General features: G+C 48.5%; 1 protein-coding gene across 2 annotated transcripts in view; it reads right to left on the bottom strand.

Annotated features, from left to right (window-relative positions):
• Positions 1-523: 523 nt before the first annotated feature.
• MTOR (mechanistic target of rapamycin kinase) overlaps positions 524-13,303 on the bottom strand; it is a 126,534-nt gene continuing 113,754 nt past the window's right edge. For both annotated transcript variants that reach the window (XM_047724288.1, XM_047724287.1), the window contains exons 48-58: positions 12,747-12,894; positions 12,046-12,168; positions 10,613-10,695; positions 9,086-9,158; positions 8,430-8,504; positions 7,907-8,042; positions 7,189-7,254; positions 4,791-4,871; positions 4,438-4,518; positions 2,135-2,240; positions 524-1,462 (exon numbers count right to left, since the gene is read on the bottom strand). In XM_047724288.1, coding sequence (XP_047580244.1) covers positions 1,447-1,462; positions 2,135-2,240; positions 4,438-4,518; positions 4,791-4,871; positions 7,189-7,254; positions 7,907-8,042; positions 8,430-8,504; positions 9,086-9,158; positions 10,613-10,695; positions 12,046-12,168; positions 12,747-12,894 — 988 coding nt within the window. In that variant the 3' untranslated portion in view covers positions 524-1,446. The remainder of the gene's footprint in view (positions 1,463-2,134; positions 2,241-4,437; positions 4,519-4,790; positions 4,872-7,188; positions 7,255-7,906; positions 8,043-8,429; positions 8,505-9,085; positions 9,159-10,612; positions 10,696-12,045; positions 12,169-12,746; positions 12,895-13,303) is intronic.

Below are 13,303 nucleotides of genomic sequence, written 5' to 3'. Positions count from 1 at the left end.
GTCTTTCCCTTTGCTTCCACTGACCACTTGGCCAACTACACTGAACTCTGAGGTCCGACTGTGTGAAACTTCGTTTTACATATCAGAAATGGTCTAAGACTTGCAATCGAATAGAGTTCAAGCTCATACTTGCCATTCCTGCAGGACATTGTGCTTTCAGACCGACTTCCTCCTGAACATCTTCATGTGCCTCTTCTGATAAAGTCCCGCTCATCCTTTAACACCCATGGCAAATGTCCCCTTTCCTCGAGGATTTCTTGGCTCGGCCAGTGTAATTCCTGCCTTCTGCTGAGGCTCACACCCTGCATGTAGCTCTTCTCCCCACTTGGCTTGGGGGAGTTACCAGCCCACTCCCACACAATGCCGACCCTGCCTTGTCCGGCCTGTGAACACGGGGAAGGGGGCCACACCAGGTAGCTCTCGTGTCCTGCGTGGTACCACCTGCTTAGTGAATGCCGGCTGCTGAAGGATACCCGCTTCCTTTATAAACTCGTACTCATGAATAAAAAGACACCCATACACGTTTTTAAAATTCTGATGTCATTTATTGGCACAAAAATTATTCAGATACAACATGGTGTCTAGAGTGGCTACACTGGATACTTTGTGCATTTAGTTTAATATTTCTTTTGCTCAGAACTCCCGCAGGTCCCAGACCTTCCCTCTCTGTGGTTGGCACCTGCAGGACAGCATTTGTTTCCAAGCCCTTGCTCTAAACACAGAGCGTTTGGATTTCACTAAAAACATCCCAGGACCGCGCCGGGGAAGGCTGTTGTGGCCTATCCTGCTGCACCGTGGTCTCTGTGCACCTGCTCCGCGAAGGCCACCCAGCCATCAGAAGAAACTGCCCTCCCAGCATTCGGGTCTTGGACTGCAGTGTGTAAGTCACAGCATCACGGGGGAGGCAGCAGGCAGACACTTTCCACCCATTTTGGCCCATCTTACAAATGATGCTGTCTGCGGACCAGTGAGGTAATGGGATGGGTGGAAGTGACCGAGTCAGCTTCTTCTGATTCTTAACACATGTCCTCCACGGCCTGAGGCTTCTTGACTGTGCAGAGTTGGCTGTATTCTTGTTGAGAGGAACGACTATGCCATTCTTCTATCAGCAACGCTTATGATGAGTTCTCTTGTGAGTTAAGTCAAAACCCGTATTTCTAAGTTATGGATCTTCTGTTCTCCCAAATCAATGGCTTGATTGGTGTAGTATTACCGTGTTGACTGTCCTGGGAACCAAATCAAGCCTTATGTTTCTGACAATGTGTTCTTCAACAGCAGCTAGACAGTTGGTTCAAACCAACGTTTAATATACAGTAGTACGTTTCAGTTACATTTCAAAGTATTTAACGAAGTCAAGCTCTCTGACCGTGGTTTCAGTTTAGTGGAAGCATATATCCAAGTACAAAAGCCTCAAGAGAAACGCTGTGGGCATGTCTAGGCCTCGTGTTACCAGAAAGGACACCTAAGATGACAGAGAGAAAAGGAATATTTTAATAATTTGGCCTTTTTCAAAACTTTACAGACACACTGAAAATGGAGGTCTGACAACCCCCAGGGGCATTCCTTGAGATCTCCCACAACTAACTGTGTCAGACATACTCATCATTTCCAGTCAAGGGCTGATGCCTGCTGAGGCCCCAGAAGGACACTTCCCCATCACCCTCCTTCTCAAGTTTCTACCTTCAAGCATGCCTCAGGCAATTAATCAAAGCAGACCCCGGAGTGGTCCTTGAGGTGATAATCCCAGATCATAAATTTGTCTTTGCCTCTCCTCTCTCTGTCAGTGCTCTGGCTTCTTTTCCTTGGTCCTTCCCTCTATCTTGGAATTGACAGCCAAAGTCCAAAAAGAACCCCACTCCTCCTCTCAAAAAAGAGGGACTCACCTACCTTTCTAGACCATTCTTAAAGTAATTTTAATTTAATTTGGTGTTTGCCTTCTAAATACGAACCCAAGTTTCTCAAGTTCCTGCCTTTTTAGAACGGTGAGTGCACATAGTGAATACAAACTTTTCAAGAGATCTGACACTATGATCCCCTTTTCTGGATAACCCCCCAGGTCCTTCCTGCCATGCCGGGACTGGGGCATGGGACGGGGCCCTGCGTGTGTATCCACGCTTCGCGCACAGGCGCTCACCAGCCGATGTAGCACTGACAGAGGTTTTCGTGGGACGTTGCTTGTTTGATGAGCAGCTCCACCTGTGTTGGGACATCCAGGGTTTCGTCATGAGAAAAGTCTCGACCTAGGACGGGAGAAACACACACAGTCCTTCTGCATCTGGTTTTCCACTCCGTCCTTGCCCCCGGTTCAGCTGGCCTGACTGCACAGCACTGCTCAGTTTTAACTTGTCCCCAAGGACGAAGGCTGCCATGTGATGTGCATACACACGAGTCTCCTCCTAACACTGACGTGGTTCAAAGAGGGGAAGGGCCTGCAGTTGGCCGAGCCCCGCAGTGGCGAAGATCCAGCGGCTGGTTTGTACAGATTCCTTCATCTACTGCCATCATCAGGCAAGTAGATGAGAAACTGGGCTCAGTTTCAGTCCTAGAACCTCCATTGTTGGGCCTTTCCTCCCATAGGAAACCTGCTTCCACCACAAACCCATCAGCTCAGCCCGGAAGGGGCACTCGTGGCCGGCTGAAGAAGCCTCTTTGGCACAAGGGCCATTTCCCGTCCTCCCCTGGCCCCACATGTCCAAGCTGCCCTGCTGGCTTCTCGCTGTCAGCACATGCCCTCGTCTCCTACTTTCCAAGCTCATCATTCACCGAGCTCATCGCTCTGGACCCCTGATGTGTCAGACAGTGCTCGAGGCGCTGGATCTGTTCCACAGGAGCTCCCTCTCCGGTGCTGCTGCGACCTGGGAGCTGTACCTCCTCCCCTGAAGGCTAAGTTCACCTGCGCTCTGATCCCAGCGTCTCCCGCTTCCTAGAGCACTTCGCAGGTCACCCCCCTCCCCCCGCCGTGCCTGTCTTCAAACGTTTGTAAACTCGTAAGGAATAAAAGGCTCTCACGCACTACACCTGCTGGAGCCAGCCCCCACCCCCTTCCCCATGCAGCCGGGCTCCTCACAAGTTTGAAACTTGTCTGCTCTGCCTCGCTTCCCTCACTCACTTCTCATTCTCTTCAACCCCTCCGGCCTGGCTGCCAGGCTCTCAGGAGGCCACCAGTGACTCGGAGCCGTCCTCAGTGCCTGCCATCCCTCGCGCCTCCTCATTGATCCTTTGGATTTTACCTCCAGAAGACCTGGAGGCCACCTCCCTAATCTAGTCAACTGTCCAGTCACAAATGTGGCAGCAGCTCCCTCCCTCCACACAGCCTCCCTGGCCAGTGCAGGGAGGATTCCCCAGTGCAAACCCACCGGGCCCCTCCTGCCTCCCTGTCCCCCACTTCAAGACCTCAGGGTCTTCCCATTGCCCTTAGGACGGAGGATGAAAGTATAAGGCCCTGTACGATCCCACCCGGCCCACTCAGAGCGTGGGCACTCTGCTTCTGTGCTTCTCCCATCTCTCTCTCTGCAGACTCATCTGCATTCAGACCGTCTTTCTTGCCAGATTCGCTCCCACCACAGGGCCCTTACATGTGCTGTTTCCTTTACCTGGAACACTCTGCCTCTAATTATGTCCTCCTTCAGATTTTAGCTCAAGGGTTGTTTCCCAAGGAAGCTTTCCTGGAACTCCGGCACTTAAATTCCCTTGTGACTGGCATCTCAGCCCAAGCCCTTTCTTGCACCTAATACTGCCCCTGTCGATGCCGACCCCAAGGGGGCAGGCGGCCCGTCAGCTCTTACCAGCAGTTTCTTCAGCATCTAGTGCATCTAGGTGTTCAACAAATAAATACAATTTGACTTCAATACTTCTGTGCCAGGCCCGAATGCTGAGGACCGGCATCCCATGTCTCATCTGAGCCTCACCACATTTTGAGAAAGACATTCTTCCAGATGAACAGATAGAGAGGCCCAGGTGGCACACAGGGTGTGATAGTGCAGGGGTCTTCGGCCCCCTTGACTGCCACCTCCTGTCGTACCATCTGGTCTACAGGACATGTCTCGTTTTCAGAAGTATGCAGTGCTCTCCTTCCACGCTCTCCACTCTGGAATAGCCCCGGGAGTGCAGGAAGGCAGAGGATCACAGTGGTCAGGTTTGCTCTAGTATCAAGCCATGATGATGAGAAAAACTTGCCTGAATTTGGCTGACTTTGGACCCCACTGAACTTTACTCAGCCCTGTCTGGCATAAGGATATTAACATCACTTGAAATGAGTTTAATGGTCATTAGAGAATCAGAGAGGGTCTCCAGCTGACAGACTCAGAGACCCTCCAGTTAGCTGCGGAGTCAAAGTTTAGGCGCAGCTGGGAAGGGGCTGACCTCCCACGCTAGGGGAGAAAAATCTCTCAAGATGTTATGTTCCTTTTAAGTAAACACACACACTCACTCACTCACCAGTGAGCTTGTCTCGAACCCTGTTTATAATCTGAATAGCTTTCTTATTTAGGGCCTCGGGTTTCACCAAACCGTCTCCGACTGAAATACACAAAGGGAGAAAGAACAGTGAGACTGGGTGGTCACAACAGATTCAACGGATGCCCCCGCTGTTCGCAAATATTTGCTTCTGTAAGTGCTGAGTAGCTCTTCCTCTGCGCCTATGTTTTCAGAAGAGAATGAGAAATTCACAGACCCTTGTCTGCTCAAAGGTGGGTTTGCTGCTTTATCTTACCAACCCCTCTCAGTGCAGCACAGCTGTTGTGTTCTTAATGAGCTAGTCAAGGCTGCGATTCCTCAGAGATCGGACTTACTGAAAGAATGGATAGATTCTGGCACTGTGGTCCCTGTTTTCTTATGGGCGGGCTCCCCAAGTTCCACACCGTCCAAAATTTCTAGGAGGAAAAAAAATCGATCGGCAGAAAATTCCAGCACCAAGAAGCCACTGTCACAAGCATTAGCTCTACTCACTCACACGCCACAGTCCCTGGACGCGCACCTTGTGACCTCTCAGGGGAAAGGACAGGAAGGATGGTCACTGTGTGTTTAAAAGGTTTTACATCTCCAAAGCGTGACTTTTTAAACAAACAACATTTATAAGACGTTCTGACACAGAGCACAGGAGTGCGACGGAATCCCTGGCAGAACTTGCTGGAACGACTGATGAAAACATAGAGAGCACCAGCTTCCAGGGGGCTACACTCATGACCGAAGTGCTATTCTTCAGAGGAATTTATACATCCTTTCTGGGCAGAGAAAGACCTCAGGCTTATAGTCACCCTCCACTGACTGTGGCCTTCAGGAGAGTCTAGAAGCAGAAGTATGAAGTTATCTACACATTGTCCTTGTACACCCCAGGCCTTCAAAATGAAGCCAGGTCTGGTAATACTTTCATGAATGATCACTTAGAACTTAACGTTTAAGCCACAGAAAACCAGCCAGGTCTACCACCATCTGGGACCACCAGAACCAGCTGTCCCCGTTCCTCTCGGCATGCCCCAGACAGCAGACAAGAGTCTGCTCCATAGCGTACCACTGAAGCGGACCCTGGGAATGAAACCCGTTAAGTCTCACATACTTCGGGTGAGACCGGTCACCCAGAGGGCACCCCAGACACCCTGAGGAATTCAGGCATCGTTCATAAATGGTGTCATGATGTCCAGACCAGAGTCCACACCCGTTCACAGACAGGACCTCAATTTCCTGCCCAGAACACCCTCTTCCTTCCCATCCACCCACCCAGTAAGGCCAGTTTAAGTCCCACTGCCCCAGGAGCTCCCTAAACGACCGCCGTTTAGAGTGGTACCTCCTTTCTCTCAGCCTCACGGGCTCTCCTCCAAATGCACCTGCTGGATCATGCAATGGACTTGACTATTCTCGTGTTAGTTCCTAGGCCATACAGTTTGGTTGATTCTATAATGTCATTCTGATGCTTCTCCACGGTAATCTCTGTAGGTCACATTCTTTTAACATTATTTGTTATAATGTTTATCCTTAAACATTACTTGGCTCAGCTAAGCAACTAGTTGCACATGTTCCATAAATGTCTGCAGAGAATATTTACTTATTTATTTTCAAGGTGTGAACTACGTAGGGTGTTGTTTGATGTTATGAGGGAAAAAAGAGAGGGCCAGGGAGGGAGGTGAGGGGAGTGTGTGAAATAAAGTTAAACAGCTTTACTCTAAGACCTTTGAGAGGTTCCATACACAAACTGTGTTCTGGCTCTTGGAGGGGCATTATCTTCCTGGGACCCTGTTCTGTGGACCCACTCTTGGACAGTGTTTCCTGTGGCTTCCCTGCCCCTCCACCAGCAGCGTGAATACACTTCTACTGCTTCTGTCCTATTTTTTTTTTTAAGATTTTATTTATTTATTTGACAGAGAGATGGAGAGCACAAGTAGGCAGCGCAGCAGGCAGAGGGAGAGGGAGAAGCAGGCTCTCCACTGAGTAGGGAGCCCGATGTGGGGCTTGATCCCAGGACGCTGGGATCATGACCTGAGCTGAAGGCAGATGCTTACCTGACTGAGCCACTCAGGCGCCCCGTCCTCCTATTTCTGAGCTATTAACAATGCTCTAGGACCATGGTGATACAGTTAATAATTATCCCAGTCCAGACACCACTATAGGGCATACTAAATACTGGTTAATAATCAGATATACTTTTAGTTTTGGTTTTTTAATTTTTGTTTTAAAGATTTTATTTATTTCTTTGTTAGAGAGAGAGCACAAGCAGGGGGAGCAGCAGGCCGAGGGTGAAGCAGGCTCCCCACTAAGCAAGGAGCCCAATGCGGGACTCAATCCCAGGACCCCGGGATCGTGACCTGAGCTGAAGGTAGACGTTTAACTGACTGAGCCACTCAGGTGTCCCTAAATGTGTTTTTATAGATTAAGCTCAGATAGTTTGATCAAAATTTCTGAGCCTTAGGTACCCACTCTGTCGTGAGAGGCATGAAACTGAAAAAAAAAATTATGCTCAGTAAATACTTCGAGACCAACTTTCTGAAGTTAACTAAATGCCCGTTAGATGCTATTTTAGCAGGGAGGGAATCACTGCAGGACTGTGCCCCTGGTCAGAGCCTCTAGAAAACACGCTTCTTGGCATGTCACCACCTCCGCCATGCTTCCTCACGGCAATCACAAAGCTCGCCCTGTTCAAGACACACTCTGGACAAAAGCAGACAGAAGCTGCAGTCTCCCGGGGGAGGGACTCACCTACTGACTGGCCAGCAGAGTAGGAATCCGTCCTTGTTCGGGACCGCTTGTTGCCTTTGGTATTTGCTAAGGAAAGAAACAGAGAGAGGATAAAAAGGGCTTCAAACTTCGACTTGAGAGAAACTTTGTTGACATGATATTTTCTTACCACCATCAAAGTACAATTGTACTAAAAGCTAAAGCCCCCAGGAGAGGGCCCAGCATGGATCACTTGGGACTCAGCGGGTGTTAGCACAGGTGTGCAGTCCTGTGGGATTGCAGGATTCTGTGTCACTGTGTCTGAATTTAGACGCTGTGGACCAGATAACAGAAGGTGAGAGAGGGACTGATGGGTGGCGGGTGAGACCCCTGGGTCTGTCTCCTCTTCCGAGGAGGAGCAGCAAAGGGGAGATGGAGATGCTGCTGCCCCAGATCACAAGAGTCCAGCTTGCTACTCTCCATGAAGTCCAAACAAACAAAAATCACCAGGGCTTATCCTGAAAGTATTATAATTAATATTTAAATTAGTGGTTGGCGTTTTTGTTGTAGTTAATAAGAAAAAATACTTGAAATTCATTTCTAGCCACTGGACCAGCTCTGTGAAAACACAATGCAACAGCTCAGTAGCCCAGCTCAGGCTCCAGGCCCGCAGGGAGCGAGGTTGGTGACATGTAACATGTCACCTACTCCTAGATCTGAGGGGACGGGCTCCCGCTCCACAGCACTTGGTGACACTCACTGTCCATCAGCCTCCAGTTGAGCAAGGGGTCATAGACAAAGGCCTCCAGCACGGCCATGACACTGTCCTTGTGTTCCCGAAGCACTTCCATCACCGTGTGACACGTGATCCTGTAGTTGCCATCCAGACCGGTGACCTGCAGCACCAGAGCCACTCGTCACGGAAGTCAACGGCCCCGGCCCTGCCCTGATGGCCTCAGGACCCGAAGCTAGTTGAGAGGGTCTGTCACCCACACTGAGGAAGCAGACACAGGCCGCTACTGGTGTATCATGCTGGGAACGTGTTCAGAGCAAGGGATCAGGTCAGGCCTGTGATTCATAGGACACAAGGTCTGACGTGAAGCATGATGAGACTCTCAAAGGTCGAGCATTTTTAACATGATGGAAAATACCAGAAAACAACCACAGAACCAACGCAGGGATTCTGGGGAACTGATAAGACCGAACAAGCCAGCCTGTGTGCGGCGCTGGGCCTGACTATGTTGGCCCCATCCCAAAGCAGCTTGTTCCCAAGACCCGCTCACCTCCATAGCATTGGTCAGCATTCTCGTTAGTCTAAACGGAATCTTCTCTGGGAATTTCTCCCTGGTCATAGCAACCTATGGGGACATAAAAGAGAAAAACCAGGTTCAGTGGCTAGATTGTTTTTCTTTTCCTTTAGTTTTGTGTTTTATTTAATTAATTTTTTTTCCAGGCTAGATCATGTTCTTTAGATAAAGCCAGGCAAAGGCAGGTAGCTTTTCTTTGCATTGATTTCAATGAGGACACAGAAATGGAGTAGTTTTAGTTTAGTGAGGGGACTTGTCACAGGGATTTAAAAAAGATAACTAAAGAGACACACACACACACACATACACACACAGGGATAGAGGGAACAAAGAAAAAGGACAAGTGTGCATCACAATAGGCCTCTGCCCAGCAGGCCAATTCAGGGATGAAGATTCCGCCACTCAGAGGCGCGTGCGCAGCGGCCCTTGCCTCAAAAAAGGTTAGAGTCCGACTGTGGCAAGTACCAAGGAGCATGGACTTCACGTCTTAGTTTGACTTTCTGCAGCTTTGGTAGGAGACGCAGGGATCAGGGTGATGCATTTTGCGCTTAAATTTGCCTGAACGGTCAGAGGGTGAGAGGGGGTCATCTGGCAAGGTAAGCTTGACCAGGTGTTCTGGAACACGCAGTCACCTCAAAGCAGTCCCCGAAGTCGATGTGCAGGATCTTCCCGCTCAGCCGGTCCAGCATCAGGTTGGACGGGTGTCTGAGAAACAGGGGAGCACGGAGGGGTCACTAGAGCGGCACTGACGAATAAATCAACAAGGATGGGACAGTCCAGGCCCCGCCCACAGGCTAAAGCCAGCCCCCACCTGCCTCTGGAAACACAGTGTTTCTGGACATGGCCCCGCCGATTCGCCATGTACTGTCGCAGGCCACTTTTGTGTCACAGGCAGACACGAGTAGCTGTGAGGTTATCATATGGCCAGCAAAGCCTAAGTTATTTCTTTTTGGGGAGGGAGCCAAAGCTTATTTACCTTTTCGTTTATTTTTTTAATTAACACATAATATATTGTTTCTTCCAGGGGTACAGGTCTGTGAATCATCAGTCTTACACAATTCACAGCACTCATCACCCCTCCTCCAGCAACCCTCGCTTCGTTTCCTGAGATTGAGAGTCTCTTATGGTCTGTCTCCCTCTCTGGTTTCATTCCATTTCATTTTTCCTCTCTTCCTCTCTCTACCTTGTTTTTCAAATTCCACATATCACGAGATCACATGATAACTGTCTTTTTCTGATTGGCTAAATTATTTCTTATCTGGCCCTTTATAGAGAAAGTTTGCTGATCCCTGTTCTAGGTCCGCAACAGAGAGAGATCAGTGCATCACAGTTGCGTTCCTGACATCTGTGGTCACAAGATGGATCCTGTGTGGCAGTGCTGGCATCTCAGAGTGATGAGGCTCTATCTTCACCCCTCAGCACCCAGCACGTGGTCCCATCTCCTGGGCCCCCATGCCCATCTAGGAAGGGTCGTCTGGCTTTTGTCACTAGGAATTTTCCTGGCTCTTTTTTAAAAACAAGAATTTATTATTTCTGTGGGAGAAAATTATTTTTATTCTCAAATATTTGCATGAGATGTGATCCCAGGAGAGAGCAGACACCAAGGAACTAGTTTTTCAAAGACTTCTAGAGAGTCAATTTCTGAATATTCCTTAACTACTTTTTCAGTCAGTGCACGTGGATAAAATTTATTATTCAGAAATATCAGAGGGACCTACTTTGGTTGGTTTCAATTACAGAAATATTATTTATCACAGTGATAAATGTTTACGGGATCAGTAAAATCTATCAAAAAAAATTTTTTTTAGTAAGTTCTACACCCAATGTGGGGCTTGAACTCACAAACCCGAGAGATAAAGAATCACACGCTCTAGTGACCGAACCAACCAGGCGCCCCTGTGTATGGTTTTTAACATAGTAAGCCAGCCTGTAAAGAAGGTGATGCCCTAGAACTGAGGTTTTCCTCTCTTTAGTTTGCTGGGTTGTTCTGTTGCATGGATAATAAAAAGGGACTAAGGTAGATACTGCAAAGAAGATCCAAAGTTACAAAATACAATTATTTACCAAATGGTCATAAATCTGACTGGAAAACAAAAGGAAACTATTTCAGAAAGGTACCATGTAAAAAAAGACTACAAAACCAAAATCAACTTACTCACCTATCTCCCAGGCCCAAAATATACCCGACCATGGACATGACTGCTAACGAGCGGGTGTAGTTGGTTCTTCGGTCAAACCACACCTGGAACACAGGAGCGCACATGAACCGTGGCTCTAGAAGCTAACTAGCTTCAACAGAATCGCACCACAATCATTTGTTTCCTTATGTCCCATCAGTAACCAGTTAATAACATAAAATGGAATAAAGATCTCAATCATAATTGTAACGGCGGTAAACTATGCTTGTAATAAACTAGAGATGTACAGAACACAGATGAGTAAAAAAAAAAGTTAACCTTTGTGTAGGAACGTGAAGACCCGAATAAATAAAAATGTCCATTTAAGACGGTAAAAATGTAATAACTCCCTAAATTATTTGATACATTTAATATAATTCTGCTGAAAATTCAGTAGCTCTTTTTTGGGGGGACTGTGATAAAATGACCCCAAAATTTATCTGGAAGAAGAAAAAATTAAAATAGCCAATGAGGAAAGACTTTTCATTAACAGTTGTATTAACAGGGGCGCCTGGGTGACTCAGTGGGTTAAAGCCTCTGCCTTCAGCTCAGGTCATGATCCCAGGGTCCTGGGATTGAGCCCTGAACCGGGCTCTCTGCTCAGCAAGGAGCCTGCCTCCCTCCCTCTCTCTGCCTGCCTCTCTGCCTACTTGTGTTCTCTGTCAAATAAATAAATAAAATCTTAAAAAAAAAACCCAAAACACAGTTGTATTAACAGTATGATACTTGAAGAGAAATAGGCTTTAGAGACATCAATGAAATAAAACAGAAGCCCCAGAAAGAAATCCAATGGCAGAGAATAGCTTTTTGTATAATAAAAATAGACTTTCTTAAACAGTAGGAAAAGGAAGGATTATTTGGTAAATACTGTGGTGTTGACTAATCATCTCAAAAAAGTAAAATCTGAATCTTTAATCTCAAATTCCGAATTGGGTCGAGGATTTAAATGGAAAAACAAGTTTTATAATCAGCACAAGTAAATGAATGTAGAAAGATACACAATCTTGAGGCAGAGAGGGCCTTTCTAAATATAAAGCTGAAGGTAGAAACTTCAAAGAAAAGGATAAAAATCCGGTAACTTCCAACTTTTAAAAGTGTCTACACATCAAAAACAAAAGTCCCAAACCAAGGAACATACCAGAACAAAAATTAAAAACCAAATAAGCAGGAAATTTCTAACATACGAAATGGGGTTAATATCCTTCTTCTAAACACAGCTCAAATGCTATTGCAAGAAACGGGAGAAACACTAAATTACTAAATCCATATCTGCTGAACGGCACGGCTCGCCCAGGTAATCTCAGTAACAAAAGACGGTGCACAGTCCACAGCTGCTCGTCCTGAAGACGCGTCCACCGGGTGCACGTGAACAGACCAGAAAGCAGCGCCGGTGCGAGGAGCCCAGCGGGTCGTACCTCGGAGCTGGGGCTTTTGAGCCACAGCAGTTTGGCCAGGTCGTCGCCGGCGGTGTTGTTGACGGCGTGCTCGAACACCTCCACCTTCTGCATCAGCGTCAGGTGATCGTAGTCCGGAGCCATCTGCATTGGGACACAAGCGCTCTGCGAGTGGCCCTGAACTGGTAGCTTCAATCCAGGGGGACATCAGGCTCTGGGCCCAGGCAGAGCTGGGTTCTGATCTCACCACACCAGCCCAAAGGAGATAAGAACAGTGCCAAAGTAGGGGGGAGGGTGTGGCCAACAGAACTGGGTGACCATGGGAACTGCTAGGGCTGAAGGGTGAGACGTCAGGTCCCACCCGAGCTTAAGTCTGCTGGTGCAAAGGAGAGCGCGGGAGGCAACGAGGTTTTGGATGACAGATCTCTTACTACTTGCACCTCTACTGCCATCATCTCCCTGGGTGGCCCGTGTCCCGTCCACATCAGTTGATCCCCTGATCAACAATACCATCCAGTCTCACCTAGAAGGCTGGACACCTAATTTCTGGGCTCTACGGTCCTGTTCCTTAGAGGTAATCTGCGTTAGGACTCGCTTTGTCTCCCAACCAGATCTTCCGGTGACACAGACTTTCCGCACATACACAGAAGGACGAGAAGAGCAGCTCTGTAGAGTTCCTGACTGGCGAGTTACATCAAGGCCGTGAAGGCCTCACCACGTACCCGCAACATGATGCGATGCTCGATGTTGAGAAGGATCTTCTTCTTCTCTCTGTAGTCCCGGATGAGGGCGTGCAGCGTGTCGCAGTGTGGGACCCAGCCGATGAGTCCCGAGTTGGTGGATAAGGGGATGACGGCGTATCTCTGGATGCTGGCGCCCCCGGAAGGCAGGGTTGGTTATCGGATGTAAGCAGAGTCCGCCTCCGACCCCCGCACAACACAGAGGAGCGAGCTGAATGCCCCCCAACCCCACCCCTCCAACTTAACATCCATGTTCTTAACAGAACGGGGAGGAAGACAGCGGGGCGGCCGGGGAAGGTAAACACACAGGCCGTGCAGCATCTCTAGTCTAACAGCCACGGGCTGTTCCATTCTGGACCCTCTGGTGGTTGTTACAGGTGTTTCCCTTCAAAGCACGCAAACGTAGGGACAGCTCTTTGCTGTGTTCAACACCTTGGCTACTGATGACTTCCTGCCAGGTACACTAGCTCTAGAACTGCTTTCGTGGAGGGACACGACCACATGGGAGGGATGTAAGGAAAGCCCAGATGACCCGTCAC

This window comes from Lutra lutra, chromosome 4 (genome assembly GCF_902655055.1).
Source record: "Lutra lutra chromosome 4, mLutLut1.2, whole genome shotgun sequence".
Lineage (NCBI taxonomy): Eukaryota > Metazoa > Chordata > Mammalia > Carnivora > Mustelidae > Lutra > Lutra lutra.
The sequence above is the reverse complement of the archived record's forward strand: the minus strand, read 5'-3'. Positions and strand labels throughout refer to the sequence as shown.